Source organism: Tyto alba, unplaced genomic scaffold (assembly GCF_018691265.1).
Source record: "Tyto alba isolate M040663 unplaced genomic scaffold, T.alba_DEE_v4.0 Super-Scaffold_28, whole genome shotgun sequence".
Classification (NCBI taxonomy): Eukaryota; Metazoa; Chordata; class Aves; order Strigiformes; family Tytonidae; genus Tyto; species Tyto alba.
Window position 1 is genome coordinate 18,234,169 of NW_024881302.1, and position 25,353 is coordinate 18,259,521.

Here is a 25,353-nt window from a genome sequence, read left to right on the forward strand (position 1 = left end):
GCAGAGAGGTTTGTTGTTTTTTTTCCCAGATCAACACTTCTGCATTGCTCCCTTGACTTTTTTTGGCTTCAGAGGCAGGAACTTGGTCTAGTGTTTCATGGCCCCCCTGAGAGTTGTCACACATGGAGCTGTGAAGTGGTCTCAGTCCTCTGGACGGAGCTGATGGATGGATGTGATGACAGCAGGAAGCTCAGGAGCCTGGCTGAGCTGCTGTAAGGAAGGAGAAAATGTAGAAAAATGTATGTATGTGTGTGTGGGGGGATTCTTTCTTCTTCTCCCAGGGTCATGCGAAAGAGCTAGGGTGGGAGCCAGAAGCCCATCCATCTAACATTGTGCAGGATCTGCCCTGGAGGGAGATGGACCTGCATTAACTTCATGCTCCTGCTGTCATGGGCTTGTGAGAAGGGGGTGAGGGCAAGAACAACCTCCTTTCTGCCCGTGAGGCAGGCAGGGAGTTCCCTTCCCCTCTCAGCTGCCATGTGGCCAGCAGTTTCCTGGGTTTGTTACAGAGCTCGTTGCTTTCCTCCAAAATTATCAGGTGTCGGTTGCTGCAAAAGGCACGTGCTGGATTTCTCTGACCGGTAACCTAATCCAGTTTGACACTGGTGGCTCTGGGTTCAGGTCTCTGACTAATGTGATTCAGAAATGGAGAGGGGAAGACACGGAGAGCTGCAGTATCCCTTTGCTCGCCTCCACCCCCCACTGCAAGCGCCTGGCCTCAAGCTGGCCGTGACGCTAAAAGCCTGCGTTGATCCCATCTCAGCTGGAAGCTGGTGCTGGTGCGTGGAGGAGACGGAGGGCAGCGTGTACTGAACCAACCCTTTGCAGGCCTTTGTTCCCTCAGATGAAACAGCCCCCCCAGTGTGGGACTGCCGCAAACAGAAGGGCAGTTGTTCACGGGGCACAGAGAGGAGAGACAAGCCGCGGTTGGATGCTGTTTGCACCTGGCAAGCTGGGGCTGTGTCTGTCTGTTCCTGCCCAGGAATCCACAACCTACCCAGGTAGCTGTGCCTTATCAGCCACTCTCCACATCAGACTGCCCTGGGCTTTTATTTGAATTGGGTCCCTTCCCGTGCTTCTCTCCCTGCCGTGCCTGCCAGCCTTCCCCCTCTGCCTGGTGCTGGCAAGGCACCAGTATTGCAGCTGGCAGCCCGTGCCAGCCGGTGCATCTCACAGCATCCGTGCCCACAAGCATCACTGAATCCCTGCGAGGGGTGGGTACTGAAGGTCACTGTAAGGAGGTGTGAAGAACTGATCTGAAGAAAAAGAAGCTGCTCCTGTGTTACAGATGGCATTTATGAGGCTGCAGCAGGACATTCAAACCAGAAGGAAACTTGAAGTGAAGTGTGAAGGCAGCCCGCAGCCCTTCTGGATGGCGGTGGGACAGTCAGCAGGAGAGTCGGGGCAGTGCATGGGGTGAGGATGAGAGTTTGGGCTGCAGGTGCTTAAAGGCTGCCAAGTCAGCAGCTTGCTGAGAGCTGGAGGGGCCTCGCCTGCCCTTGCCCAGAGCGGTACAGAGCTCAGCTTTGTCTCCAGACACACGGGGTTCAAGCCCTGCTGCTCCCAGCACTGAGTGGTATCGTATGCTGGGGCTTGTCGTTACGCAGAAACGGGCTTCTGCATTTGGAGCACGGCAGATTCACTAGAGCAAGAGGAGATGCTGAGAGGCTGGCTCTTGCCACTTTTCAACAGAGAGAGGACAGGGTGGCCATACCCCCTGGCCTTCAGTAGCACTCCCCAACTGTGGAGTGGGGAGAAGGTGGATACAAGCAGGATCTTTTGTCTTCCTGAAAACCTGATTTTAACCTGCATACATTGGAAAAGTGAAACTATAGATAGGTAGATGTATAGATGTGTGTGTGTGTATTTATATGTGTTTTTCCCCTGGATTCCTTGGGACAACAAGGAGCCACCTTTTATTCAGAGCCCTGGTGTTGGTCGGCACGTGCCCCGTGCAGCGCTGGGACTTCCCAACCAACTGCAGCAAATGGGTCCTCTTTAACCTTCAGCGCTGAGGAGCTGAGGCTTCTCCTGCTGGTGTTTAGATGCTTTGTGTCTTCTGGGTGTGCTGGTGTGGGCACTGCAGCCCCTGGCTCGCTCAGTGTGTGTATGAGTGGCTGTTGGAGGGACTGCTGTCAGTGGTGACGTGGTGGGGAGGGCACAGCAGCTGACAAGACCCATCTGTCTTGTGCAGCGTTTAAGTCTGCTGCAGGCAGGGCACATGCGCTCTTTCTCTTCTCTCTGTCCTGTGTCTGTAGGTTGACAGTGATGTCCTTCAGGTTGTCCTTGAGGAGCATGTGTGCCAAGGTTACCCAAGAGCTGTTTGTGACAGTGCGTGTGACTTGAAGAGGTTCAGCAGCTTTAAACGAGGGCGGGAGCTGCCCTCCTTGGTAGGAAGCGCTGTATCCTGCTGCAGGGAAGGGGTGCTGAGCTGTTAAGAGGAGCCCCAGCGTGGCCTCTGCTGGATTGCTGTGGTGGCAGGATGCTTCCCTGTGGCATGGGGAGGGTTAATGGTACGTGCTTAAGCCAGGAGCATCCTTTAGGTTCCAGCTGTCAAAGCACTAACTTAAGTATGTGTCATCTTTACGAGGCAGTAAACAGTACTACAGTTTGAATTACAGAGTCCAGAGGCCTCCGGGGTACAGTATAACTTGTAGGGCCTTCCCTGGTAATTACTGCCTGCCTGACTGCTCGCGGAGTCGGCCAGATGTGTTGCTGACTGAGTTAAGGTGGCAGCACCTCTAGAGCAGGGGGCACGAACAGGAGGAGCGTGTTGGCATGCTGGACGGTCGTGTGGCTCAGCCTGTTCCAGCACAGCGTTGTTCTGCTCTGTTCCTGGCCCTTCCAGATCCACATAACCCACCCAATCCTCCTCGCTGGCTCCGAGAAGCCGGAGAAACCAAACAGAGCCGCCGTTTTCAAAGTGCGCGGTGATGCCAGACTGAATCTGAGGTCAAGTGTGGGTTCATGTGTTGAACCTTTGTTCGATGGGGCGGTGGGAGCCTGGTGGACTTCTGGTGTGGTGCAGTGCTTTTGCATCCTCCTGGAACTCCTTGGTTTGCCAGTGGTATCCTGGTGGGTGATCTCCTGTGACATGGCAGATGCCCTGCGTGGCCTCGAGGCACTGCTGACTGCCACGTTTCACTTGGTGCCAGCGGGGCTGGAAGGTGCAGGGGAGGGTTTTAGGCTGGTGGTGAGCAGAACGAGCTGAAGGAACCCATCTCGCTGTCTGCTGTGGATGCTGTGCCACAGAGGGCACGGCTCTGGGTCTGTTCTGCACATCCAGGGGTGTTTTATATGTGCACGCTGGTACTGAAGATTGGCCCAGAACTGCCCTAGAAGCCATCAGTGCAAGGAAATGAAAATAACAAGTAGGCTGTTAAGAGGAAGCATCCACGGCCAAACCACAGTAAGATCAACATGTTTTATCCCACTGAACTTGGGAACTTGATAATTGTTCCCTCTAAAGTTCAGGCACATGAGAAAGAGAAGTGACCTTTATAGGTCAGCTGCGCATGCACAAATGGATCCATTGCGGTTGGTGGGACTCAGCCTGTGCACAGGATCTCATCTCCTCCCATCTCCCCTGCAAAAAGGAACTGGACTCAGTTGCTGGCTGGAGCACCATGAGAAGGTACTTCAGTAGCAGGGCTGGAGAGCTCACCAGTGCCTGTATGGTCAGTGTTGGATAGCAGGGCTGGAGAGCTCACCAGTGCCTGTATGGTCAGTGTTGGACTGATGTTTTAGCCCCTTGTTAAATTGCCCTGTGGTGGTTTCTGTAACAAGGTGTGAATCCTCAAGACTGGCCTGGCTCTTTCTGTAAAGAGCAGGGATGCTGAGGTGGTGAAAGGCCAGTCTCCTTGGATGTAATTCTGAATTTCCTCCGTGGTTTCAGCAGTATGGGACAGAGCAACTGACTCAGCGTGGGGGGAGTTTCCCTGATGTTAAGAGGAAGCTGTTCTGTTAATGTTCACTAAAGAGGTTTTGCTTTTGATTTTGTCAGCATCCAGTCCTGCAGCGCAGAGCCAGGATTCCCTGAGAGCTGCGAGGTGCTCTGACCTTTCCTTGGTTTCTCCTCAGAGGAGGGGTCAGTAGGGGTCCTGGTGAGGGAATCCTGTGGCTCTTTGCACACGCAGGGATATTGATCCATGATTTCAGCCTTTTTCCTGAAGATCTAGTGTGCAGAACTGGCAAGCTCCTGGAGGTACAGGGGATAATTTAGCTTCACCTCAGACCTCAGCAGGTAGGAATGGTGCTTAACCAGTGCTGGAATGAGAAGGTAGAAGGCAGGGAGTGACATTTGAGGTGGAGGGTGTCCCTTCTCCTGTCCTCTGGAGCCTTGGTGGCTGCAGTGTGGAAGCCCTGCAAGCAACCACCGGCCTGCAGATGCTCTGGACCTTTTGTGCCGTTCTCTGCCTGCTGTATTTATTGCACCTGACACTTCAGCTGCTGTGGAAATGGACGGATTTCTATTAACCATACCCTGCGTGTGCCCCCCTGTGAAGTGAGCCCAGATATTAGCATTGCAAGAACTGAAGGCTGGAGCACAGCAGCTGGAAGTGCAGGGTGATTTATTCAATGGAGATGTGAGAGATGGGAGCAGACAGCTTTGGAGCTGTGTTGTTGTTCCTGATCCATTTCTCCTCCCTCCCCTTTCTTTCGTTTTCTCTTTATCTTCCCCTACCACTCTTCCAATTTTATTTTAACAGCACTACAAATTGCAGCATAAATCTTAGCTGAGCAGCAATTCAGGTTGGAGGCCGCGAGTAAATCTCCTCTTTCAGCCTCCCCACGTGAGAGGGAAGTTGCACTGGGAGTAAGGGTGAGTCCTGAGTGTGCCTGGTTTACAGTCCCATGAGGTTTTCCTGGCTCTTTCCAGTTACGGGCCCATAGCATGTTTAGTCTTAGTCCCACATCTTTCTAGCCCTGGGAAACAGGAGAATTCCTCTCCCGCCCCAGCCTCCAGATCTGACACCTGGCCCTGAAGCCTCAAACATGGGATAGGAGGGATGCTAGCATAAGGTGCAAGTTCACATGTGTGACATCTAAAGCTGTAGAAGGTGGTCTTCATCTGGGCATGTGGACCTATACTTCCAAGCTACCTTGCACACACAGGTGCTTCTGTTTTTTGATGCAGAATGCATGTATCGTCTACAGGCTGTGCTGGGAAGAATGACAGAAAATAACGATGTACAAAGGGCAAAACCTTTGCTGTTTAGTTCCTGCAAGGGATCTATCTACACAGTCCCACACCACGAGCTGTTTGTCCTGGCACACACGTTTCCCAGCTGCCTATACCATCTTCTTCGATGTGTGCTCCATCTGTATGTGTAACCCTCTCCCCACCACTCTTGAGCTTGACCACGCTGCATTGAGGCCAGGTATTATAAGACCAGAATAAAAGTACAGATCATGACTTCGTCTTAGCTCCTTCTTGGCTGTCTGTGAAGCTTCAAAAGCATTTTTCATGTTGGTTTCTTAAAACACTGGGCAAGTGTTGAAAGACTCAAGGATAGGCCTGCCTGATGTCAACAAGACTTGCTTGTTGTGTGATGTACCAGTGAGAAAACCAGGGTGCAAAGGGGAAACGCATCTGCTGCAGAAGTGTGTTAGTAAACAGTGAGATTCTGGGTGTTTGGAGCAGCTGGGATTTTTGCAGAGGAGAAGCACAGGGCCAGCAGTCCCTGTGGTATCTAGGGACTTGCAGGGCTCTGACTCCAGATGCCCACCTCGCCCTTGCCCTGCTCTGTTCTCCAGGGAGCTGTTGTGCCCCAGCTGGCACCTAAGCACCACACAGCCGCTTGCTTACTCCCCCCTGGTGGGATGGGGGAGAGAATCAGAAGGATGAAAGTAAAAAAAAACTCGTGGGTTGAGAGAAGAACAGTTTAATAATAGAAATAAAATAAAATAATACTAAATTGTAATGAAAAGGAAAATAACAAAAAGAGATAAAGCCCAAGAATGAAATGCAAATGAAAAACCACCACCAACCACTCGATGCCCAGCCTGTTCCTGAGCAGTGGCCCCCCAGCCAGCTTTCCCCCCAGTTTATACACTGAGCATGACCTGGTAAGGTCTGGAATAGCCCTTGGCCAGTTGGGTCAGCTGTCCTGGCCGTGTCCCCTCCCAGCTTCTTGTGCCCCCCCAGCCTCCTTGCTGGCATGGCAGCATGAGAAGCTGAAAAGTCCTTGACTTAGCGTAAGTATGCTGAGCAACAGGTGGAACATCAGTGTATTATCAACATTATTCTAATCCTAAATCCAAAACACAATACTATACAAGCTACTAGGAGGAAAATTAACTCAATCCCAGCTGAAAACAGGACAGAAGCGTGGGCTCTTTTGAGGTAGACCACAGACCCTCACTTAAAAATAAATTCCTTAATTGGCTTAAAGACAGAGAAATGAAAACAACTAGTAGACCTTCCTTTTCATCCAGCCTGCTTTCCTCTGCAGGGGTTGCTTTTGAAGTGATTGTTCAAACATACCTCAGGTGTGGGTAGATAAATGGGGGAGAATCAAGTGTCCTTTGGTCCCAAGAGTCCACCCTCCTTGCTGAAGCTGTCCCAGCTACTCAGATGAGAGAGCAGCTTAATGAGTTCAGTGTCTTGCTCCTTTCCTTGCCTCCTCCCCTCCCTGCTGAGAGCAAGCAAGTCTTTATTGTAAAACGTAACTGTAGAAATCAGCCCCATCGGTGCTTTCTTTCCTTCCTACTTTCTCAGGTTCACAGCACTGAAGGACTGCTTATCTTTCTGTGCCTCCATGCTCAGATCCTCCCTCAAAGTGCTCCACTTCTCCAGGGCCTGTTTCAAATGGGACCTGGAGAGAGGTGATCAAGACTTATTTGAAGGATCACCAGGCCCAGGTCTCCGAGCTCCTCCAGTGGTGTCACAGCTGCTTCTTCTGCAGCCGGGGTGAAGGACATGTCAGCAGGTTTCTGGAACAGCTTTCCCTGTTGGGATCCTTTCCTCCCCTGAGAGAATCCAGGCTGCTGGGTTGCAGGATATCTTTTCTCAGCTGGACTAACCCAACTCATGCACAGAGCCTGCTGTGGTGTGCTAATGAAATGAGGGTAACGGAGATGCTGTCTATAAGCCCTGTTGCACCTACCCCTGAGGGGTTTCCGAGGTAGCAGCAGGCATGGAGCTCACAGCTCATCTGTCTCTGTCCTTGCGTGCAGGCAGGGCCGGGCATGCTGAGCCTGTCCTTAGCCAGGGCTCCCCTGGTTGTAGAGGCAGCAGGCACAGCTTGATTCAGCATGAATATTCTGCTTCCAAGGGCTGTGTGTAGCTGCTTCAGCTCCTGGTTAGATCCTGTTTAACCTGATTTTCAGCTCTGAAGATTGGACCTTTGTCCTGTTGACGCAGCTGTTCTAGAAGGGGAACAGGAGGCCTGATGATCTCCTGGGCTGGTATAAATCTCCTTGCTAGCACTGAAGGACCTTGTGTGATGTAGGTGAGGAGCTAGAAATTCATTCACAGCCCTCAGTCTGATGTTTGCAGGCAGAGGTGGTTCTTTGCTCCTCTGTGGCTAGGTGCTGGTGTCTAGTGTCTGAGTGCTCAGAGGTCCTGGTAGCTCTCTGAATCCCAGGCTCAGATGTGTTGTTCTCTTAAGATTCCCCCCACAGCTGTAATAAACCATATGCCCCTGTTACTTAAATAGAATAAATAAAGTAGGAAAAGCCTCCCAGGAGCATCTGGAACTTCACCACCTGTGGAAAATCAGCAGTTAAAGGAGCTGTATATGTAGTGGAGAGCGGGGAGAAGAGCCCATAAAGACTGTCAGCGGAAAAAGAGGAGTGTCTGAAACTCTCATCTTCCTTTTGGCAGCGCTCAGATGCGACTCCAGCTGCTTTCTATTCTGAGATGCAGGCAAGTGTGTGCTCCCACCCCGGGTTATTACTGCTTGCAAAGAGCAGGTCTGGATTGACCGAAAGCTTTGGCAGTCGCTGTGCTAGTGAGTAGGAATAGTTCAGAGGACAGTGAAGGAGCGTTGCCAAGACTTGAGAAATTAATATTTGGTTTTTGGACCCGTTGCAGACCTAAAGATTGGGCAGGACCTGTTGTCTGTCAGTGCCTTGGTTGCTGTCGCAATAACAGGCCCCATGGAAGGAGAACCCAAGCCTCTCCAAAACACCACTGTCTGCTGCAGGCACCGGACTGCACAGATACATACACAGAAGTGTGTATGGGTGTGAAATCTTAGTCTTTTCAGGTGCTGATGGTGTTTCTTAGGCTGCAGTCCAGAACCTCTCCAGCTGCTTTGTGGAAAGAGGGAATCTGGCAGCCAGACAGGTGTTGCAGGCTAAGGAGGACACAGCCATATATGTGCCTTCAGTGGGGACCAAATGGACACTGGAATTACACTGCTTCACGAGGGGACTTCTGTGCTGCTGCCTGTTCTCTCTTGGCTAATCCAGACACCTAGCATCCCAGATCGATCTTCTTACAGGTCTCCTATAACTTAAGAGCTTTTATTTACTGGCTTCCTGGACTGTGAACACTCCACAGCCCACTTGAACTTCCCTTACAAGCTCAAGATGCGAATCTGAACATCCCACCCGTGCCACGTTGCTGGATGCTCCTTAACACTGTGTCTATCCCAGAGGCACTTGTGCCCAAACGTTCAACCCCTTTCAAGGCTGAAGGGTTGAACTTTCTAAAGAGAGGTGTGCTGAGAGGTGCTGTGGTGTGTGCCCGAGCGCCGTGTTGAGCCCCTGCTGCTTGCTGGCAGCCCTGGGTGCGGAGGACAAGCAGTGATGGCTGGCTAGCACACGCGGTGCTTGCCTGCCACCGGGATCCCAGGTGGGTAGGCAAGTATCTTTTGCAGCCTCATTCTTCTGAGTTGCTGGTCGTGTCCCTCTGTGAGTGATGCATATATCACTTGACTGCCGGGACCCTCCCCTCTCGGCTCCAGCATGTAAGCCTCTGTGTGGTACACCAGCTTTGATAGAAAGGGCCTGCCCTGCTGCAGGCTTTCACTGTTTGTCAGAATAAATTGCTTCTTCCTATTGCATGGAGGAGATGCTGGTTCGTTTGCCCGGACTCTGAACAGCACCTGAGGCAGCTTCTCCTGCCTTGTTCTTCCTCCTCCCCGAGCCTGCAAGGAGAGCAAAGCCTGCTGGCTGCAGCATGGCAACAGGCTCCCAAAACCACAGCTGATGCAGCAACAAATTTTGTGCAGTCTTGCATTCATCTGCTTGACCTGACATAACCTGGGAAGGGGAACAGAGCTGGAGAAGGTGCAGATGATCCAGGAGCAGGAAAGGCTGGAGCTGTCTGTGAGGTTGGTGGGTTTTACTGCTCCTCAAAGCCTCTGCTCTCCATGGCAGCCAAGCTGACCAAGCAAGCCCTCGGCCCCGCTTCACCCCAGGTCAGTAAAGCGTGGAGGGACGTGGCTCCAGTGCAGCAGGCTGCACCAAGCCTTCGTGCATGTATTTTCCAGCACCTGGCAGTGAATGTGAATGCACTTGGAAGTTGCGTGTGGGGCCAAGGACTCGGTGGAAACAGTGAGTGTGTGTGCACGTGTGTGCAAACTCCAGTATCTGGGTCGTTGCCCTGGGCTTCTGCTCTGTGCATTGAGTTCCTGCTCCGGGATCGGTGTTCTTTGAAGGGATTTTCAGATGCGGTTCCTGAAGCGGAAGAGAGGACATTTAGGTTTGCCCTCTGCCTTCTGATCTCTTGTCACCAAAGAAGCATGTTGAGAGATAGCAGGGCTTGCTAGCTGGTGGCATTGGCTCTGGGAAGATCCTCTATCCTCGCCTTTCCCCTCGCTGCCAGATGACATTTGTAGCGTAGCTGTGGTGGCTTGATTACCGTGCCCTGATCCAACCATAGGCTGAACTCCAGGGACGTCGGCACTTGCCAGAGTTCCTCTCTCTTCCTCTGTCCCTTGGCAATCCTTCTTTCTTTCTGCAGATCAGTGCAAAGCTTGTTGGCTGGGTTATTAAGCATGAGCTGCTTTCCGGAGGCACAGGACTGGCTTAGCTTTTCATTCAGGCCTGTTAATCATCCTGAAGAGAGCCTGACAGCCGCTGGCGATGGACCACAGTGCCCTGCTGCCTCCCGTCCCGCCGGCTGCCCTGACCGTGGCAAGCAGCTGTGGGAGTGGAGCTGCGTGGTCTGGCGTGGGCCGGTGCCACCGCAGAGCTTGGCAGCGTGGGCTTGGGCCCCGAGAAGTTTCCTCGTTTGCGGGAAGAGTGCCCAGCAGCAGCTCTGCCAGGAGCCGGGGTGATGGCCGAGGAGAGGAGGAGGAGGAGGATGGGGGCTCTGCTTTCCCCCTCTGCCAGGCTGCAGCCCCGCTCTCCTTAGCCTCAGACCTCACAGAAACATGAGTCTTTCTCTCTCCCTCCATTTCAAATGGTACTTGATTGCTGTTGTTTTGTTTTGTTTTGTTTTGTTTTTTCTTAATTGCACCTTGGAGCTTTGCCTTGATTTATTTTTTCAGGGAGAATTTAGGGAAAAAGATGGCTGTTTCTGAAGGAAATAGCTGCCTGCCCCATGCAGCTGTTTATGGGCAGGTCTGGGAACTGGTGAGACAAAAGGAGAGAGGAGCTCAGCAGGGTCCCACCTCCTTCCCTGGGCTGGTACCTGGATTGCTATAGCTCCCACCACCCTACAACCCCTGCAGAGCCGTGTGAGGGGGCAGGCCCTCTGTATTTTGCCTTTCAGGCCTCAAAGGCAGCAAATAGCTTTGAATTTCCTTTTCATCCTGGGAAGAAGGGATTTAATTTACTCTCTGAAAGTACAGGGTGGTGTTTTGGAGCTGAGCTGGTGATGCTGGCTGTGAGAGTGAGGTGGGGGTCTGGAGTTGCTCATAGAGCATCACCTGCAGTTCCTCAGTCGTATCCCATGCCACATTCTCCAAACATTAGATGTCCTAAGAGATGGCCTCTAGTCCATTCCCTCCCACATTTCATCTGAAATCCTTCCACTCTTGAGTTATTCTGGCCATCCCTTCCACTTTTCCCGAGCCAAGAATCGTAGATAATCGTTGATACGAAGCAGTCTCCATCCCGTTGTCCTGTGGGCAGACACCACATGGGCCGTCAGGAATTCCCATGGCCAATCTACAGGGGTGGCTAGCAGCTGTGCCTCCCGAGCTTGGTGAGAAGGGTTGATGGCAGGGCCTGGGGCAGAGCCAACCCATCAGTTCTGCAATGGAGACAGTGAAGAGGCAATAACAGAGGAGGGAGCTCAGAGGAAAACCCCTCCACCATTGGATCTGAGGGAGCGGCACCCATCCTCGATGGAGCAAAAAAGGGCATCTCTCTTTGGTATGTCAGCCTCATTTAGGTCTCAGCAGGGTGTTGAAGACGGCAAAGTCTTGCCCTTCTTCCTCTCTGATCAAAAGACGTGGTGAAGGGGATATTCTGTGGCCTCCCTGGATGCTATTTATTGGCTACTGTTAATGGTCTGGGAGAGGTATTAAGCCCGTGCTGCTCTTCCTTGGGATCTTCTCCTAGTTCATTGTGTTACCAACTTTTGTGTTGGCTTTTTAAATTAAAACCTGCCATGATTTGAAATGAATTGGCATAATAGTAGTAGTAAAGAACATCATCTTCCCAGCTGTTTCTCTTCCTCCCCAATATCTTGCTAGTTCTCCTAGATCTGGCATGTTGGTCGTAAATCCTCTCCCTCTTTTTGTTGATATCCCCTGATTTCTATACATCCTGTGTACCCCTGCTTCAGTGGAGGCTTGGAGGTCAGTGCTCCTGATGGGAGTGGTACCTGTATGATGTGTCCTGGTTCACATGTTTTGTGTTAAACTACTCACCAGTTTGTCCAGATCAGCAGGGAGCAAGAGGAGAGGGTACCTCTAGGATGTGATTTGACTTCATGCTGCTCTAGGTGTGTTTGTCCTCGGGTTCCTGTGGGTGCAGGAGGCTCCTGGTGCTCCTGGTATCTCCTGTGGGTGCTCCTGGTATCTCCCACCCTTTTTCTGGCACCCCTTGAGGATTAAAGGGCATTGCTCCATGGAGGGGTTGTGCTACAGCTCATCCCAAAGGATTTAGTGTCTCAGTGGTCCCTGCTGAGTGTACGATTGGATTGATGGTATTCCATTAGCCCCTGATGTGCTGATGTTGCCAGGGCTGTGTTTGATCTGTAATTACCTCTTTTGCCATGTTCAGAGTGCCAGAGTTTTTTGGGCTGAGAGTCGAGGCTGAACACTGCAGCCAGGTCAGCAGGCATCACTTCTCTTCTGCCAGATCTGACTCTGTTTGGCTTTTGACCGTAGCCTGTCTTGCTGCCTGGCAGCTGAACCTCTCTCCCCTCACCCTGATTCACCTTTTTTCAGTTCATCTGTATTACCAACCAGGGAAGGTGTCTGCCATGATTGACCCTTATAGGCTCTTGAGAAGTTTTCCAGGAAAGATTTATGGGCCAGTCAGGGAATCATTAAATAAGTTTTTGGACTCCCTGCCATTCCTTCAAAGTCTTCCTTCCTAACCAAGGGGATCTTTTCAGGGTTTGAAATTTTTCGCTTTTCTCTGCAGAAGTGTTCAGGCTTCTCCACATGTGAATAATTGCAGGCTCCCTCCTGCTGGGGCCATCGAAGTGAAACCGAAATGCACGTTTGATCTAAACCTGTTCTCAGCATCAGCGAGCGAGCGGGGCTCCAGGGCATACACAGCCAGGGCCTCGCAGAGCGAGGAGCAACCCCGGTGTTGGCGTTTGAGTCTTGTCCCTGACTGCCAGGGTGTGGGATCAGCCCTCTTCCTCGGTGGCTGATGTTGAGTTTTTGTGCTGTCATCTCAGCGTGGAAAGTCAGAGGTCCAGGAGGTTTGTTTGGTGTTCACAGGCATTGCCACCCACAGCCGCTGGATGCTGGCTGGAGATTGCTGTGGGACCTTGGGTTGGCAGCAGGTCATTCTCCTAAAAACCTCTCAGGAAAATGTAGTTCCCAAATTCTCTTTTGCTGCTTCCAGAAAAACTTTCCCCTGGTGTTGCTTAAAAGACGAGTCTGAAGGGCCAGAAGCTGAGTTAGGGCAGCTCTCACAATCCGTGTGTTTCCACATAATGTTGGCAAAACCCTTAACCCTGTTTGGGTTGTGGATCACGTTGTCTTTCAGTTTTTCAGCATGGAGACCTTGATTTAATGGTTACCTGTGAAAGTCTAGGGGGTTTTGAGCCTTTCTGTACAAGCCATCTTGCAAACAGGTAATTGTTTCATTCAGTAGGAGATTTGTAAGATGTATCATCCTGGTCTGTGGGATTGATTTCAATGGGGTCTGAATCTTCCTTCATTTTAGATGCTCATGAATTTTGCTGAACAACTTTATTTTATGTGAGAAACTTTCTGGGACACTGCTCAGACCAACGATGGAGTGAAATTATAAAAACACACAGGGTAGCAGAACCGATTTTTACCAGGCTTTCTAAAGAACAAAGCTACTGTTTTCTAAGTGCTTTCTTTCGCTCAGTGTGCAAGAAGCTGAAGCTACAGGTATCCAACATAAGATGGGTCCGTCAGTCTTCTAGGGTTCAGGCCTTTATGGTCTGTTGTTTTAACAAAAAAAAAAAAAAAGAAAAAAAATCAAGTTCTTGAATTCTTTTGTTAGGTTTCCTGGAGGACTGTGGGCCTTTTTCCCCTGAAAGAGCCACTTTTGTGGGAGCTGCAGGCACACTGAGGTGCTCCCAAATGTTTTAGCAGGAGCAGGGTATCTGCAGAGATCCTTTGGGCTTTCTACACCCAAATTACACCAATTTCATGCAACTGTGACAAAACCCTACAAAATGAGTGTGCCTCCTTTGTGTGTTTGCCCTTAAATGAGTTCAGATACCGACCCTGTGTGTATTTTAGTCAAAGTGGGTGCTGTGTGGTCAAAGGAAGGCAAGGTATGGATTGACACCATTCAGTTCATCACCACCTTGAGCCAAATCAGGCTATTATGACATTACCGAACCTGTTTAAGCATATATATAGTTCAGTGCCGACCTGAGTTAATGACACAAATTTTCCTCACCTAGTATATTACTTGGGTGCAGCTGGAGCTTGATATTGTTTGCTCTTAATTTCCTGAGACATCCAAAAGACCAGGGAAATTAGGTAAAGAAAAGGTAAATAAAATGGTTGAGTACAGGAATGATGGCAGCAGTAGCACTGTGCTATATTGGTTTCTTTGAAGTGAACTGTGATTGCAACTGCAGAAGTTTCCCATGCTTGCATGCAGGGAGGCAAAGATGAGGTTATTAATTATAACAACAGGCTGGAATTGATCTTAATGAGAAACAGCATAGCTTGAGAGGAGCTGAGGCTGTGCTGGTGGCTGTCTCCAGGGCTGGAGCTCCAGAGACACCTTTCTGGGCTGCTCTACCAGCCTTGCTGCAGCAAAGCTTGTCCTGTGATGATCCTGTGCAACTGAGTGCCAGCGTAGCACATTCCCCATGCCTCCATCCTGAGTTTTGAAGAGGTCACATTGTCGTTGGCCCTCTCATCTGGGCCCTGCATTCCGATAACCTCGGGTAGGTGCAGGAGGTGTTTCTTCAGGGCGAGACGCCTGGTCCCTCATCAAAAGCTTGTGAATCCAGAGCTTGCAAAGCCTCATGACATTTGAGCAAAGCTAGAGCTTGGACTTTGCTGGCCTCCTCGAAATACTCGGTGTGACTCTTCCTTTTGTATCCCCAGGGATTATTCTTGTTGGCCTGGCAGATATTTGGGTAACCTGTTCATTAGCAAAGGAGCCTTTGAGAATGGTCTTGTCTCAGCATGCCTACACTGCACAGCGCTCCGCCAGCCCAACTGGTTTTCTTCTGAAAACTAGTATCTTACAACATCGAGACAATTAAGGTATATTAAAGGCTAATGATGCACGTCCTGTTTTTCTCACAAGGCAAGCCTTCCAGATTCTGATTCTGCTTTGATGATTTTGCATGAAGAACAATAAAAGTCTCTTGTCTCCAGTCCATCAGTTTAGGATAACGCTGCCTGTATATCCTTGGCCTTGGAGGAAAGCTAGTGTGCAGCCTGCTCCTTCCAGATATGTGTCACTTTGCACTCTTGCCGTGGTATCGGGCCTGCAACTCCAGTGACTATTCAGATGGGCAGATCCCTTCAAAGACTGCTCCTTCTCTCATTTTTCTGGGCCAAACCCAGCCAGGGAGTTTCAGCTATGAAGAGGACTCTCGAAGTCATGATGGTCTCCTCAACTTCCTCCCTTCATCCAGCCAGATTTTGGTGCATGTTAGAGGAGCTTTCAGGGTGCTCCTGTCCCAGCTGCACCCCTGCCCTCCTCCCATTGCCCACCTGGCTCTTGACAGGTTCTTGAGGCCTCTTCATGGCTGGCAAATGTTCCACTTGCATCCTTTCCAAGCAGTTGTACCTGCAGAGCATTGCCTTGGAAGTTCTTTCTTCCCTGTCCCACTGCAAAATGTCCCCTCACTCACCCTTAATATCTGTGTTTCTTAAGACAGGCAAGCTCTGCTTTTGAGGAGGTGACGCCAAAGTAAATTGCAGGGAAAGCTGGAGTTTGTGAGCGTGTTCTGTGGTTTTGTTGGCCACCACAAAAATACACCGCTGAATGAACTTCATACATCTGGGGCCAGTGTTTTGTTTTGGTTTTGTTTTTTTTTTTTTTTTTTTTTTTTTTTTTTCTCAGACTTCTCATTACCAGAGTTCAGTTTTCCCCTGGGAACTTCTCATTGAAATGCACAGCCTCTTCTCTCCCTGGCTGGTAGAGCACATCAGAGCTGGCGGAGCTGTGTCCAGTGTGGGAAAAGGAGAAGCTAAATAAAAACTGTTCAAGAATCCTCTTGAGGTTTGATGCAATGGGACCAAGAAATTGCCAGGAACTGGAGTGCGTCATCAGCTTGAAAAACTCTTAGTGTCTATCTGAGCTTCTCAGCACCTTCTGGGGAGGGTTATGTGGCCCTGTTCACTGTCAAATTCTCACCCTTTCATGGTCTCCTGCTACAGAATTCGATTTCTTTTTTTACTCTTTCTGCTTTGATGAGTGATTTTTGTCTGCCACCGTTGTCCTGTTTCAATTCATTGCAAGTTATCACCAGTAGAAAATGCTATTTTCTGCATAAATGTAATTGTCCTGCCCCAGTGAATGGTCAGGAGCACTGATACTGGGTTGGGAGGAGGTAACCTCCAGAAAGAAGGGGTGTCCTGGCCAGAGAAGAGTTTGGCATGGAAGTGGAATGCGCTGGTCCCTCAGCTGTTTTGCCTTTCCCTGTCTAAGCTGGGTTTCTGGGAACTAGTTGAGTTTGTCCTGGATTGACTCTAGAGTGAGAGCACATACAAATAGATAATAAAGCTCCAGAGCACTCAGAAGTTAATATTTCAGGATCAGGAAGTCTTTATGTCATCAACTGCTTCAGCAGAAGGAGAATTTTGTATAGTTGTAGCTGTTGCGGTTCCCTTCCACCAGACTGAAGGAACATAGAGAGCGGTGCAGCTGGGAGCTCAGACCAAGGCCCCAGCTCCAGGCCCAGCTGAAAGGAACCACCTAGTATGAGATGGAGGTTGCATGAAGAAGGTGGTGTCCTTTACGGAGTTGGTTTTTCTTTCCTCCTCTGAGCTTGGTGTGATGATTAGATCCCAGTGCTGCTTCATACCGGGGGCTGCAGGTCCTGGACACTACAGACCAGGGCTGCAGGGAGCCCAACCTCTGTCCTGGGCTGGACAGCCACTTGCAGTGGTGGTGCCTGGAACAACATGAGATGTCAAACATGGTGATACAGCCTGGCTATTCTGGCGAGAGCTTCTTAAAAAATGAGGTTTGTCCCTTTGTAGGCACCAAAAGGCTGAACTCCTGGTGCTTTTGAAGTTGACAGGTTCCTGCTAGAGTGAAACTGTTTTGTAGCAGCTTTTCAACCAGGGCTCCCTTAGCACCTTCTCATTTCCCCTGGTGAGGATACGAGCCCCCAGCCCTGTTCTGCAGAATTGCTCAGACCCATACGGTACCAAACATTTCCCTGGTGCTGTGCAAGGGGAGCAGGAGTGCAACCCAGAAAGGTGTAGTTGGGAGACTAATAGCAGTCTCCACTGAACTAGTAGTTCAGAGGAGTTAGAGGGGCACTAAAATGGTCAGGGTGCTGGAGCATGTGTCCTGTAAGGAGAGGATGAGGGGGCTGAGCTCGCTCAGGCTGGAGAAGAGAATGCTTCTGAGGAAGTCTACCAATACCTACAGGGACATCATCCAGAGGCAGAGCCAGCAGTGTGTGGTGGGAGGACAGGAGACAGCAGGCGTAGGATGAAACAGGAGAGGATCAGACTGGATATAAGGAGAAGCATTTTTGCCCCAAGGATAGTCAGTTAGAACGAGTTTGCTGCCCAGAGAGATTGTGCAGTCTCTGTGCTTGGAGGTTTTCAAGACCAGACTGTATAAACCTGAACAACCTGCTGTGATCTCTTAAGAGATGCAGCTTGGAGCAGAAGTTTGGTCTGGAGTCTCCCTGAGGTCCCTTCTGACCCGAGTTATCCTGGGATCCTCCGTGCTTGCTCTTCTTTCACTCACAGGTGGAGGGGTCCAGCAAGGGCTGCTCTTTTGTGGGCACATTTGTGCCATTGCAGTGGGCCTCCCTGGACCTGCCTGACATGGCTGCTTTGATATGATCCTCCGAGAGACCATGGCGGGGGGTGGAGAAGGTTTTCTTTGCTGTCTTTGCCCTTGCTCAGCAGATCTGATCTGTGCTGGTACAAAGTGGGAGTAGAGTGCAAAGGGGCAGGTCCCTTCTGGTGCTTTATTTTTGCCTGTGCCTCTCTGAGATCGGGTGAAGGTCAGTGGTATTGAAGCCTGTTTCATTTTCTTGTCTCGCTTTGGAGGAGTGGGAAAGACAGGATTTGGAAATACTTACGCAACTGTTTGTATGATGCTAGCAGAGAGCCGGTGATGCTTACTTCTGTAGCCTTGGGGGTTTAGAAGTGTGAGTCAGAGACTGTTTTTCTCCACTTATGCTCCTATAGAAATTTGTAAAAAGTGGAAAGTCCCGGTTCGTCGTGTTTCTGTGTTGCTCTGCCAGTGTATCTGCTGCAGCCTTCCCCTGGTCCAGCCTTCCAGCCCTTGCCTGGCTCTGCAACAGTGAGTCAGCTCAGCCAACAGCGTCTCCTTGCCTGGTCTTCGTGACATGCGGGCTGTGATTCCAACACACGTGCCCTTCTAACAGTTCAACTGCCAGGGCGATGCCGCGTGGTTCCTGACCTCCCACACCCCCTTTCTTGCAGAAGCATGGATGTCTCCTGCTCCGGCAGGCGCTGGAGATGTGGTAGGTCTGCACAGGAGGTGGCTCAGCCGTCCTCTCTTAGGTCAGAGCATGCTGTGCCATTGAAAGAAGGAGTTAAGTAGAGAACAGCTGGATGGGGAGGAGGGGAAGTGATATGCAGCTCACAGACAGTTGAGGCAGGATTTTATTTGTTTTTCTGTTTTTTTTTTTTTTTGTGTGTGATTTTTCGTTTACCTCCACAAAGTTCTGATACTTTTTCTTGTATTTATTGAACAAGAGGATTTTGCTACAGTGTGTTCTGTTTCAGAGAACTCAGGGTTTGTACGTTGCTGACTAGAACAATTGATTTTTATTTATTTGTTTATTTACTGCAGGAGAGAACTGAAGCAGTAAGTTTTAAGGCTTTAGCTGTTCTGGAGGTGTTTTATGCAGAGAAACAGCCTGATTCTGTTGCTGTGTGTGATTGACCCAAGCTCCTATAATCTTGTCGCCGGTGCGGGCTCTGCAGCAGAGCCCTGGGATCTCTCGCTCCAGTGCCCAGGTCACCTCGAGCCATTTGCTCTGGCAGTCTGAGGTGCTTCTGTCCAGGGCTGGTTGCCATCTCCTGCCCTGGAGCTCAGCTGCATATCGCACAGGCTTGGCACAGCACCAGCTCCCTGCCGCGGCAGGAAAGGCGCAAAACTGCAGGTTTTTGGGCACTTCTCGGTCTCACACCCTGCCCTGCTCCTTCCCGTCTTGCCCCGCTCCAGTGAGGCTCCAGAAAAGCCTTTGGTCCCAGATGACACCCAAGGGTGGTGGAGACCCTGGGCTTGTTTGATGGCTGTGTAGGAGCCAGGGCTCTGTAGCAACAGGATACGCAAGCTCAGCAGAGATTTCTAAATTCATTGCTCAGCAGAGCCCTAGGAGGGAGACATCCCTGTCCCCAAGGTGGGTTTGGAAGGTGACAAGCTGGTGCCTTCTTAATCCCTTCCCTGTCTTGTCCTAACAGTTCTGCCCCGCTTCAGTTAGAGAGAAGTTCCTGCACATCAGAGGGAAGCAAAGGGCCACGATGTCCCTGCAGTGACTCTCCCTGCCCTCCTGATGACGGCCTTCCCCTGCCACCTCTGTGCTCTCGGAAGCGCTGTCCAGAGGGACACAGCCACGCATCCTTTGGGCAGCTCTGCTGCCAGATCCTGCCTGTGAAGGCTGCCTGGGCATCCTGGCCAGCATCCCTCTCTAGAGGCTGTCACCTCACCAGTGGGCTGGCTTTGGCGCTCCTAACTCCACCAGGCAGAGCGAGCAGTGAGGTTCCCTGGGACCTGATCAGCACGCTGAAAGCTGCCTATTTGCTCGAGTACCTTCTATGTTTTTTTTTTTTTTAAGTATTGTAATTACACTGTTGTGACTGCCAAGGTAGGCGCAGTCCTACCAACGTGGTGGTGTCTCCTGCCAGCAGATGTGCTCCCTGGCTTGGTTGGGTACAGTTGCTGTGGTGGCAGCCCTGCCCGTGCTGCTGGAGGTGTGGGCTCGTACGGCTCTCGCCCTTTCCTCGCTGTGCGCAGCCAACAAGAGCCTCTGGCAGATCCCTGCTGCCAGCCCGCCGGGCTGCTGAGAGTGTGCGTCGTCGTGCTCCCTGTGAAGTGTCCCCTTCCCCAGGAACAGCCCTTCTGTGGGTGGATGACTTTGCCAGGTCGCTGTGGAGCGGCTGTTTTAGAGGGGAGCTCCTCTCCTGCACAGGCGCCTGGGAAGGTGGCAGGCGCTGTTTATCGCAGTTGCGTTTTCTGGGGCTGGAGAGCATGTGTGTTATCATACAGCAGATGGGCCTGGTGGAGACAACTGTATTTCCTCACGCAGGCTTGTTGCCTGCCAGGAAAGGAGCCAGCCAGGCTTTGTAGGGAGAAGTGCAGAACTTGGACAAGCTGCGGTTGGGTTTTTCCTTCGGCCAGTTCATTTTTGAGAGGTTGGTGTTGCTGCGGGGCAGAGGCTGCTGCTGCGATCCACGATGCGCCAGCGTGGGTTGTACCATGTAAGGACGGGTTCCAGCCTTGTGCTCTCTGTGATCTTCGGACCCTTAAATTAAGTCTGGTGCACCAGGCAGGCACTTGAATTGTCTGTGAGTCCCAGGCAGAAGTCTGGTGGGAGCAGGCTGCAATCTGGTGTGCTGCCCAGTCATCGAGGCTGGGGAACCGGTGGCTTGTGGGGGACAGCCGAAGATGGGTGTCCCGTGTCCTCTCCCATTTCTCCGTGTCCCCAACTAGGCTGCAGGGAAAGCTGTGTGGCTGCCGGCCACCACGACATGGTACGACAGCCATCCTGGGGAGAAGCAGGCGGGGAAGTCTCCTGCCAGAGCTTGTCACACTGGTGACCCTGCCACTGCAAGGAGAGCCACAGACCTTTGAGGGAAGAGCTGATGGCCTTTCTGGGAGGCTTTTTTGTTTTCCTGAGAGCTGTCAGTGGAGAAAGTCAAGTAGGTGGGAGTCCCAGCAGCAGGCGGGATGGTGTCCCTGAAACGGGCAGTGTTGGGAGCCAACTCCTGTGGCATGGCAGGGAGGAGGGGACCAGGAGGGGGACACTGCAGCCAGGGAGCGTCACAGCTGCCCAGGGCCGGGATTGGAGGTTGGAGAAAAGCTCTTGCAGTGTCCTGGCTTCCACCTCCCTTCTTGCTGCCTTGGGGCTTGGATCTCCTGCCCAGCCCACAGCTCGTCACTGATGCCGCATCAAGCCGGTCTGGTGAGGCGGCTCATCCCACTGTCCCCTTGTGTGGTGCTTCTCTCTTTTAGGTTATCCTTTTTTTTTCCCCTTCTCTCTGTTGGTATGGGAAGGGACAAGGTGATTTCTTTCTGTGGTTGCATGGCTAGAAGCCTTTGCCTGCTGGGCAGGACCATGGGCGTGAGAGTGATGTCTGCAATGGGAAGACTGGTGCCTGGAGGGTCCTGATCTGCAGTAAGCAGTGCAGCATCTGCATTCAAGGGTAGATTTTTTTTTTAGAGCGAGTGCTCTCTGGCATGGTGTATGGTGGGTAACAGCATGGGAGGCTGCGGGAGGCCGGACGTGGATGGCGCAGGTTGCTGACAGCCTTTGCTTGCTTTTTGCTGATGCCTGTGGTTTGATGAACCTCATCCAGTAAGACGAATGGATGTGACAGGATCACGGTGCCCTTCATGGCCCCATTTGCTTTCCCACCTCTGCTGGAGTCGGGCACTCAGCTCTTTCCCTCCCTTTGTTTGAGGAATGATCTCCCTTTCAGACGGCTGTGGGCATGGTGCTGCCACGGGGGCGAGAACTGTATACAGTGGCTCACAGCTGTAGGACTTCAGGCAGAAAAATCAATGTTTATATTCCTTTTATCTGGGAAAGATTCCTTAAATAACTCCAGTAAATAAATACCTTGCAAAGTTCAAACTATGCAGGCACGGTATATGAACCAGAATGAATTTTCAAGCTCTCTCTTGCAGTGAAATGGATTTCCTGAGTTCAGGCTTGATTTGGAGAAATGTTTGATTTAAGAAGGGAGTTGAAGGTTGTGTCTGATCTCTTTGTGAGGGGGAGCTGCTCCTCCAAAGGCTGTGGAGCGTGGTCTGGAAATGTGGTTGGATTGCTGCTGCTGCTGGAGTATTCCCGGGAGAATTTCTCATGTGCCCAGCCAAACCGAGGGTCACTCTCCTCCTCCCCAGGGTGGTTCTTGCTGCATCTTCTGTCCCTTCAAGACCCCGCTGCTGCAATGCAGTCTGCTCAGCCGCCTTGGGAAGCTGGTTGTGCAGTTGCTGCTGCTTGGGATGCTGGAGGCCAGCCAGGACAGTTCCCTCCGCGGACTGCACTGGCATCTCATAGCTTTCTGCACTTGCCCTCTATGGCACAAAACACCCTCTGTCCCTTTTTTGTTCCAGACGGTTTTGTAGTCGAACTTGGTTGTTGAGGGGACGCTAAAGAGGTAGGCAGTGATGAGCCCGCTGGGGGTGCAGCTCCCATGATTTAGGCTGCTCCTTCCTTGGTCTGGGATGACCTGAATTTGCTCTTCCCAGGAATTGCTGAAGGCATGGGGGTGGATTTGGAGGCTTCTCCTGCAGAGTTGGCCCTGCCCGGGGTCTCAGGCAAGCAGGGCAGGGTGGAAGGGTTTGGAAGGGGACCAGCTCAGCTGGAGAGGGGCACAGCTGGCCTGGAGCTTGGGTTCGAGGTTGGGACTTTAGACTGGGCCACATTATCTGGGAGCAGGAGTGCACAGAGGGAGGGCTCTGTGCTTGTGTTGCGCGTTTACCCGAAGAACTGTTTTGTCCTTGCGTGAAGGAGGAGGAAGCAGAAAGCTCTGTTTCAGCCCCACCTTTGCTCAAAGCTCCAGGAAATGACCCTGAGCGGGGGACAAAGGGCACCACACAGGGCTGGGATTCCTTCTGCGTTGGTCAGCATGCATGCAAGCCTGGTATCACCTTCCTGAAAGCGCCGGGAGGGCCGCGGTGAGCGAGAGCTGCTCTCTTGCAAGCTCAGAGTTTGCTGTGGCCTGTGGAGCTGGTGCTGCTGCTGCGCTTCGCTTTCTGAAAATTGAACCCGCCTAGAAAACGTTATTACAACTTTCTGCCCTGGAACGAGGTGGCTCTGGTGTGTGCATTGGACCCGTTCCCCCATCAGGGTTTCAGGCATTCCCGGGCAACACTGGAGGTTGAAACCAAGGGCTGGTGCTGACAGCAGAGCTCTGTGGCCTCTCCGCTTCCCAGGTAAGCAGGGCAGGAGCTGGAGCTGGGGCATGGTGTTCTCCCTCTGCTGAGCTCAGAACCTGCTGGTGAGCTGTCCCGGCACCAGTGCACCACAACCCGCTTTGGCTCTGGCACTGAGCTACTGCTCACAGGCTGGCTGGGCCAGGCTTCTGGCTCCGAGGTCTATAGCCAGGTAAAAACACCTCCGTACAGCACAACCTGCTTTTCTTTGCTTGGTCGTGTCTGGTGTGGGATAACTCCCAGTGTGGATAAACGGTGAGCCAAAAAGGAGAGGAAACAGGATCAGAAAGTGAAACAGAAGTGGGCTGGAGTGACGCCAAAAGACTTGACCCTGGGCACAGCGGGAAGGCAGAGCAGGGTGTCACCTCCTCCAGAGAATGACAAACGAGCTGCAGACGGACAAAACGGTTGAGGTTGGGCGCAGAGGCGGTGTGCGCACTCACTAGGGTGCACCCACACCACGAGAGCGGGGGCGGTGGGGCTTGCGGAGCCGATTCTTGTGGCCTTCCTAAAGTGTTTTGGGTGGAAGCCAGCGCCTTGCCGTGGACTTGGAGAAATTGGTTGTTGGTGCCAGAGGAACGAGTGCCCAGAGATCAGTGCCTGGGGTTGCTGGTTGTTCTCTTCCTGGAAGCGAGGTCCTGAGCGTGCCGGCCCAGGAGATGCACGGTACTCCCACGTAGCAGGTAGCCTCAGCCTCACTCTGTCATCTTCTTTCTTGCAGCCACTCCCACTCTCCCGGCTCCATGGCTGCCGTCCGCGAGTGGTCCTGCACCCGCTGCACCTTTCTGAACCCCGTTGGCCAGCGGCAGTGCTCCATATGTGAAGCTCCCCGCCAGAAGCCCGACCTCAACCACATCCTGCGGCTCAGCGTGGAGGAACAGAAATGGGCTTGTGCCCGCTGCACCTTCAGGAACTTTCTGGGCAAGGAAACCTGTGAGGTATGTGGCTTCACCCCAGAGCCAGGGCCCAGTGGCTCTCCCTTGCCCATCATCAATGGCATCTTGCCCAAGCCCACCGTGCTTGTGGAGCCCAAGGGCACGTCCAAGGAGGAGGCTGCCAAGGCAGAAAGCAGCAGTGAGGACTCAGAGGGGAAGAGCCCTGAGGAAGCGGAGCTGGAGAGTGGCTGGGCTTGCCAGCGCTGTACACTGCACAACACGCCAGTGGCCAATTCCTGCTCTGCCTGTGGTGGCCCACGCAAGCTCTCCCTGCCCAAGATCCCACCAGAGGCGCTGGTCGTCCCTGAAGTCATCACCCCTGCCGGATTTCACATGGCCCCCTCTACCCCGCAGCCTTTAGTCTCCGCAGAGATCTCTGACGGTGACGCCGTGGCCACGCAGGGCCCAGTGGCTATGGAACAAGAGGCCCAGAAAATACCACCCTTCAGTCCCTTCTCCCCGGGGCTGCAGAACAACCCTGTGCCCCGAAGCCGCCGGGAGGTGCCCCCCCAGATGCAGATGCCAGGGCCCGAAGCCTCCCCGCCAGTGGCTCAGAGCGCAGCAGGGCAAAAGGGCTCGCCGCAGGGTCAGGCCAGGGCTGCCCCGGCTGCCCGCTTCCAGGAGCTGCTGTCCAACAAGCGGCTGAGCGTGCTGGAGGAGGAGATGGAGATCAGTCCGTCCCACTGGAAGTGCAGCTCCTGCTCCCTGCTTAACTCCGCCGGGGCCAGCAAGTGCGAGGCTTGTGGCACCCAGAAAGGCAGTGACACCATCAATCTGGTGGGGGACTCGGTGAGATTCACCCCATGCAGCCCCTCCAGCCCCGACTTCACCACCTGGTCCTGTTCCAAGTGCACCCTCAAGAACCCCACCTTGGCCCAGAAGTGCAAAGCCTGCGGCTCCTCCAAGCTGCATGGCTTCCAGGAGCACGGGACGCAGGGTGAGCCGTCCGCCCGCTGCTCCGACTGCGGGGCCTGTGACAAGGGCGGCTGCTCCTCCTGCGGCGGCAGGGCCCCCTCCGCCCGCAAGGTCGCCCGTCTCTTCCCGTCCCAGTTGTCCACCGGCCAGGAGAGGCCGGGCCAGTGGGCTTGTCCTGCTTGCACCTTGCTCAACGAGCTCAAGGCCAAGCACTGCGTGGCCTGCCATACCCCGCAGCAGTACGTGGCCCAGCGCAAGGGCCTCAAGCCCCTGAAGAGACGGGAGAGCATGCACGTGGAGAAGAGGCGGCAGACGGACGAGGGAGAGGCCAAAGCCCTGTGGGAAAACATCGTGACCTTCTGCCGGGAGGTGAGTGCTTGCTGAACTAGTCTTGCTCCTGGTTTCCCTTAGAGGGGGCCCTCTGCGTGCCTCCCCCGCGGGTCTAGGGCATCGCTTGTGATGGGCAAGCTGCCTTCTGTGTCTTGGCTCCCGGAGAAGATCTTCACCTGCAACAGCTGGGTGCTGGTTGTTAACACTCAAACGTAATATTTGAAATTGGTGCAAGATAACCTCTAGGGTGGAGGTGACCCATCCAGTTCACTCCCAATCCAAGGGTGAGGAAGTCTGAGCGTTAACTCTGAAACCT

General features: G+C 52.5%; 1 protein-coding gene across 15 annotated transcripts in view; it reads left to right on the top strand.

The window, feature by feature from the left end:
* Positions 1-25,353, top strand: part of CAPN15 (calpain 15) — a 60,812-nt gene that overhangs the window by 22,450 nt on the left and 13,009 nt on the right. For 13 of the 15 annotated variants that reach the window (XM_042798966.1, XM_042798964.1, XM_042798970.1 and 10 more), the window contains 2 exons: positions 30-212; positions 23,579-25,076. In XM_042798966.1, coding sequence (XP_042654900.1) covers positions 30-212; positions 23,579-25,076 — 1,681 coding nt within the window. The remainder of the gene's footprint in view (positions 1-29; positions 213-23,578; positions 25,077-25,353) is intronic. The other 2 variants (XM_042798977.1, XM_042798978.1) reach the window with 1 other exon arrangement.